At 60.9% G+C, this 6,448-nt stretch overlaps 1 protein-coding gene across 1 annotated transcript; it reads left to right on the top strand.

Annotated features, from left to right (window-relative positions):
• Window positions 1–561: 561 nt before the first annotated feature.
• On the top strand, window positions 562–5,386 carry PSMF1 (proteasome inhibitor subunit 1). The gene is made up of 7 exons (XM_057416584.1): window positions 562–731; window positions 1,325–1,477; window positions 1,800–1,882; window positions 2,146–2,325; window positions 3,042–3,095; window positions 4,878–5,036; window positions 5,154–5,386. Exons 1-7 carry the CDS (start codon window positions 603–605, stop codon window positions 5,203–5,205), a joined length of 810 nt encoding a protein of 269 aa, XP_057272567.1. The 5' UTR covers window positions 562–602; the 3' UTR covers window positions 5,206–5,386.
• The last annotated feature ends 1,062 nt before the right edge of the window (window positions 5,387–6,448 follow it).

The raw sequence follows: 6,448 nt of genomic DNA, 5'->3' as shown, positions 1-6,448 counted from the left end.
CCCTGCCTGGCTCACTCCGGGTCCCAGCCGCGGCCACCTTCCGTGCTGCCATGGGGCTCTGCCAGGCTGCGGTTCAGCACCAGCGGCTGCTCGAGGGGGGAAACGGGAAGCGCGGCCGTGCGAGTTCATTAATTAACACGTAATGAAGTCAAGACGAGCATCCCCGAGGAGCCGCGTGGGGAAAGCGGCAGACGAGGACGGCGTTACCCAGCCCCAGCGTCCCGCCAGGCCTCTCAGCCTCCGGTGCAGGGAAATGAGCCCCCTTTCAGTGCAATTTAACACGATTTAGGGGTCACAACGCTGCAGCGCAGGGAAAGCAGCGGAAGGGAGGAAACGAACCTATCGCTGGGTGCTTTAGTCCTCATGGTCGCGGGGGGCAGGCTCGCTATGGCCGCACACGCCTTTATAACCTCCAACGCGTTTATAGCTGCGGAGCGAGAGCCGGGGCAGGAGGCAGAGAGCCCGAGCTCCACCGGGGCACCCCCGCTCGGCCCCGGGCCTTGCGCAGCGGACGGGGGCCCTCTAGTGAGGCCCGGCCCGGCCCGGCCCGGCTCCGCCCCGGCCCGCCCCGCTCGCTGCTGCCGCCCGGGCCCGGCGCGGCCATGGCGGGGCTGGAGTTGCTCTACGCCTCGGCCAGAGCCGCCATCTCCAGCCCGCAGGACGCGCTGCTCTGCGGCGTCCACTGGGAGCTGGTCCGGCACGGCTACCGCTGCCTCGGCGCCGGCGACCAGGTAGGGCCGCCCTCCGCTGGGTAGGCCGCGGATGATCCCCGGCCTTTCCTAACGCTGTTCGCCGGCGCCGCGCGGCGGCCGCTGCCGGGGTGGGGGGGGCGTGCGGTGCCGCGGGTGCCGGGAGTACCCGGGCCCCGTGCGGGGTCTGAGGGGCTTCAGTGCTGCTGGGGGCTGAGGGGGTCCCGGTGCTGGAGGTCCTGGAGGTGATGGGGTCAGGGTGGTGCTGGGGCGAGCTTGGTGCTGGGGGGGGAGCCCCATAACCAAAAGGGGGTTCAGTGCAGAGCTGGGGAGGGAATGTGGTACCTGGTGGGGTCCCAGTGCTGGGGGGGGGGTGGTGTCCACCTGCAGTGTGGTGCAGGGTCCTTGTTGCCTTTTCCTGCTCAGCAAAGGTTGGTTCTGTTCCAGCACAGGGAGGCTGGCAGGAAGGCAGGGCCAGCGCATAGGAAACAAAGGCCTGTTCCTGCTGTTAAAACCTGGTGGGCTCTGAAAGATCCCCTCCTGGATCTCTCTGTGCAGCCAAACCAGACCCTCCCTGCCCTGCCCTGTGCTGGGCGCATGGGCAGGGTCCCAGCAGCTCCTGTGTTCTATTGCAGCCAGGTCCTGATGAAAGGAAGTCGGAGCTGTTGCCCGCTGGCTGGGAAGCCAACAAGGAGCTGTATACCCTGCGCTACAAGTCCACGGACGATGCCCGTGAGCTGCTGCTGAAAGCCATCATGGTGGAGGACAGCATGATCCTCAACGCCATGGTGAGCACCCGCACCGGGCCCTGCGGGTTCGGGCTCCTTGGGGAGCAGCGGCTGCAAACAACAGCAGGGTCTGTTCCCGTCATTGTTATTTGCTGTCCCTTGCAGTGGTGTTTGTCCCTTGGGAGGGAGCAGACGCACAGGGTGTTAGGGCTTGATGGTGCAGCAGCGGACGTGGCGCAGTGTGATGCTGGTCAGGCACATCAGGGCAGCGATGCGGTTTGCCTTGCCCAGGAGCTGCTCCTTTTCTGCCCCTTTCCCAGCCCAGGACTCATTCCCAGCTCTGCCAAGCTGCTGACTCTGTGCTTTCCCTGTCTTTTGCTAGGACAAAGGTTCTCAGAAGGTGGCAGATGTGACCTTGGCGGTGGCCGACTACATCGACCCAGAGCACCTGGAGGATTTCCACAGGTAATCTCCCTTCCCTGGTACTGTCTGCAGGAGAAAAGTCCCACAGCGTGGGGAGGGGGGGCAGAGGTAGGGTTAGGAGGAGCCTGGAGGGCTTCTCTCCCCAGTACAAACCCAGGGGCAGGCTGGCCAGCCCTGCAGTGCAGCCAGAGCTCCTTCACTGCCTCCCTCTGTGCTGCTGGCAGGGACAGTGGGACCATGGGCCAGCCCAGCCCAGCTCTTTTGTTTCCGGAGCACTACCAAGCTGTCCTGCCTCCTCCCTGCAGGGTGTACAGGAACACGGAGGAGCTGAGGACAAGGATTGCTTCGGGCATCATCGCTCCCCTCGGGGCCCCCGCAGAAAAGGCCAAGAAGGAGCCTGAGAAGAAGGATCCTGACTCACCGCGGGGTTACGACCCCCTCAGGATCCCTCCCCATCGCCCAGCAGGAATGAGAGCCCCGACCCGGTGAGTGAGGCTGCTGATGGTCCTGTGTTAGGTGGGACATGGTCCTGGCGCAGCTCTGCAGGCCGCCCCTCCGCTCCCTGTTCTGCACATGTGGGGTGAGGAGCATCCAGCTGTTTTCAGCCTTGTTGGCTGAATGCTCCCCCCGCAAGTTGTAGTGAAGTCACAGACACTGGGGTGGCTCTGCCATCTCCTGGGGACCATCCATGGCTTCTTCCTTGCGTGTCAGCTCCTGCTGCTTTAACCCCAGTGCTGTGTGCTGGTTCTCAGGGTGCGGGATGCTGCTTGGGGGGAGGCCTGGGCAGACAGGCTGGAGCTGGGTACGGCTCTGAAACCACAGTATTGGCACATAGGATTGGCAAGGCGAGGTGACAGCTGGCTGCAGGCTCACTGCCCGCTGGCCTCGCGCTCCTGGAAGCAGGACTGGCATTGTGCTTCCAGATGGGATGAGCTGGAGAGCCTGACCTCAGCGCAGCCCAGCCCGGGGAGCCCCTGGCGTGGAAATTCCCAGTGTCCACAGACAGCTGCAGCCTGGAGAAGTGGGAACAGCAGGGCCCCTTCAGCTCAAGCTTCCCACAAGCCTGCCACGCACACCCAGCTGCACCCTGGAGCAGGGAATGCTGTGTCCAGGGCGCGGGGTGGCTCCCAGCGCCTGCTCACGCAGGGTCTTGCTGGTTCCAGTCCCTCCACTAAAGGTCTTGTTGTGTTCTGTGTTTCAGGCCTTCCCCCTTGAGCCCCTTTGCTGTTGGTGGGGAAGATCTGGACCCTTTAGGGTGAGTATGGTTGGGTGAGGTTGTGCTTTGGGTGCCTGGGGAGCTCTGCCCTTGGGGTTTGGAGCCCTCTGGCACAGCTGAAGTCCGCCTGGCTCAGGCATCTGGTGAATTGTCTCTTCAGTGCAGATGGTGATGGGGCAGTTGCTGAGTACAAATTGCAAGGGACCAATTGACGGTTGCTAAAGCTCAATATGGTTCTAATATCGTAATAAGATCCCGTCCCTTGCATGCATGATAGGTTGCAGTCTGTGTCTGTTTAATAATCAGCTTGTATTCATTTAACACGCAGTAATTCCTCCAGTAAATCAAAGCTGAATGCATCATTAAGGGAATGTAAGCCCCTAATTTAAAATGGTACCAGCTGCTGTGTCTACAGCCCAGCAGTCTGGAGAAGGGGAGGCTTAAAGCTGAGCCCACAGGTCCTGATTGTGAGCCTCCTGGCTCTCTGAGGCACTGCACTTCACAGACACATCCCTCAGTCTCTGGTTTGCTCAGGCAAGGAGAGCCTCTCATCTTCCATTCCAGTTAAAAGCACAGAAGCCAGACAAAAAGACAGCCCTTGGAGTTGCTGCAGTGTGTCCCATGGCCCAGGGGTGTCCTTGGAACCCCTCTCCTGTGGGAATGGCATTTTTCCCCTCTTGCAAGACTTGGTTTTCCATGGGTTTGGCTGGGAAGAGCCAGCTGAAAACATCCTGCCTGGAAGGAGAGGCCTGGAGCCTGGGTGGCTGCAGGGAAACCTGAGAGCACAGGGAGGGGGGGTCGGGGGGTGTTTCCCTGCTTCTCTCGCTGCCTCCAGCCCCTCCTCAGAAGTTTTGGTGTAAATAGAAGCAGATTTGGGCACTGGCACCTGCCAGCGCCGCGCTGGAGACCCAGACTGCAGGCAGAGGCTGGTGGGGCCGGGCTGGCCCGGGGGTGCTCTGGGCAGCCAGCCTGGCCTAATGGAACTCATTAGCACCATTGTTAATGACTTGTATGATGGCAGCGGCGTCCAGAGGCTCCAGCTGAGCTTGCACAAAGCCAGCCGTGAGGAATGGCACTCCCAGCATGGGGCAGCTCCGAGCAGACACCGTGGGCAGCAAATGACTTCCAGGCAGCGCTTTGGAGGAGCCCTGGCTCTTGCGACACCGAGCAGGGCAGGATGCGCTGCTCCCCCTGGAGAGCAGAGCGGGCACGGGCACGGGCACATGGGCCAGCAGCAAGGCCTGCAGGGCCGGCACTTCCCATAGGGAACGGTCAGCAGTTCCCCAGGACTCTCCAGCCGTTGCTGATGCCCCAGATGGTTCCTTGCAGGAACTGGGGGGGGAGAGGGAAGCTACCTCACTGCTTCTCTGAGTGTTTTGGCATTGGCTGTGAGGGCTGTTGTTGGCATCTGGGCTTTGGGGTACTCCGGCACCATGGACCTGGGTGTTTGGTGGTACCTTGGCTTGGGTACACGCTCTGCAGACAGACTCCCAGCTTAGTGTGATGATGATGATGATGAGGATTTGCATCCTGCCACTGTCCCAGTGTTGTGGTGTTGTGCAGGCGCATCTGCAAGGCTGTGATAACCCCGGGCAGGAGCAGGGTAGGATGTATTTAGGTCCATGCCTGTCACAGACAGCAGCCTCTGTGGCCCTTGTTGCAGTGGGTTAGGGCTGTTTTCCTTCCCACATGCCATGTGTCAGCTTAACCCCGTGTTGCTGTGCTCAGCATTCCTGCAGCAGAGCTTTGGCACAGGGACACGCTTTGCTCCTATCTCACCGGTGCCCATCTCATCTCTTTCTCTGCCTTTCCTCTCCCCAGACGTCAGAGTGGGGGAATGATCATGGATCCTCTCCGGTCTGGCTTCCCACAGCCCGGCATTGACCCATCATCAGGCATCCCAGGCCGGCTCCCCCCAGGGGCAGTCCCACCCGGAGCCAGATTCGATCCCTTCGGCCCGTTAGGGGCTGGCAGATCCGGGTAGGTACTTGGCTATGCCTGGCATCCCCATCCTGCTCTCTGGGCTGCCCTGGAGCTCCTGGCTCATCCCTGGTGCTGTGGGACCAAGCTCTCACTCTGCTCTGCATTTCTTTCCAGACCAGATCCCGACCACCTTCCCCCTCCAGGCTATGATGACATGTTCATGTGAGGGGTCACCCCTTGGCTCCTCATGGCCGTGGCCAGAGCAGGCTCCTGGGAGGCCGGGGCACTTCCTCCAACTCGCTCCCTGTTTGGTGGATCTTCTCAGCAGCGTTTCCCTTCTCCCCATTTGGAGCTACATTCCCGTGTGTCAGAGCAGCCATAAAGGTTTCCCTGTGTGCAGAACAGAGGAGGAGGCAGTAGATCCATTGCTTTCCCTGCTCCTCACAGGGTGTCCAGCTGAAGCAGTGCTGCCAGCGCTGGGTGCAGTGCTTGAGAAGGGCCTGGGTGCTGTGGGGCTTCTGCTGCTGCTCCTCTGGGGGGGCACTGCTTTTGCTGCTGTGAGTCAGTGCTGAGGGGGGAGCTGGCTTCTTGCTCTGGGGGAGCTGCAGTGGCTTTGCTGAAGGTGGGTTCTCCATGCAGAGATGGTTTCTCTCTTGCTCTATCCAAGTGAAAGGTAAAGCCTGAGCCGTGGGGCTGAGATCAGCTTCCATGTGGCCGTGCCCACAGGTTTCAAAAGAACAAAGCCTTTAGTGTACATGAGAGGAGATAGAATTCCTGGCCCAGAATTGCTCCCTCTCCCCCTACAGCCATGTTTTCCATTCCTGGCATGCAGGTGAAGCCCCCACTGGGCACCACACAGGGCTGGGATAGGAGCAGGAGTGCTCGGTACCCACACAAGTGGCCAGACCCAGTGCTGGTTCTCTTGGCACAGCAGAGCTGAGCCCAGCATCGGGCTGGGTTCTTGCTGGCAACACACCCAGGGGCTCGCTCAGCTGCAGGATTTGCTTTGCAGAAGAGGTTTTAGAGACCATTTCCTCACCAGCAGTCCCATCGTGAGGGGCTGGTGCAGCTCTGCCTGGCTGAGCTCTGCCAGGCAGCTCGTGGAGAAGGGGGGAGCTCTGGGAGGCTCAGGCTCCTCCATGTAGAACCCTCCCCCAGGTCAGCTCAGTTTGGGGCTGCAGCCCTCGGGTTCATGCAGTTTCTTGTGTTTGATCTCTTGTAAGGATGCTCATGAGGCAGAAATAAAAAGCACCAATACACGTGTCAGCTTGTCCCAGTGCTGTGCCCAGCCTGGGCCTGCCCTCCCAGCAGGTTGGGAACCTGCTTTGTGCCTCCCCCTGAGCAGCAGAGCTTTGCCAGGGTGATGTGACTGTGTGAAGAATACAAACTGGAGCCCAGCCCAGCCCAGCCTTGGCTCTGCTGAGCTCCGTGTGGTACCTGCCTCTCTGGGGTGTTGGATGCTGTCACAC

Source organism: Pezoporus wallicus, unplaced genomic scaffold (assembly GCF_028554395.1).
Source record: "Pezoporus wallicus isolate ANWC-B61680 ecotype Strahan unplaced genomic scaffold, APGP_CSIRO_Pwel_v1 contig_13399, whole genome shotgun sequence".
Taxonomy (NCBI): domain Eukaryota; kingdom Metazoa; phylum Chordata; class Aves; order Psittaciformes; family Psittacidae; genus Pezoporus; species Pezoporus wallicus.
The sequence above is the reverse complement of the archived record's forward strand: the minus strand, read 5'-3'. Positions and strand labels throughout refer to the sequence as shown.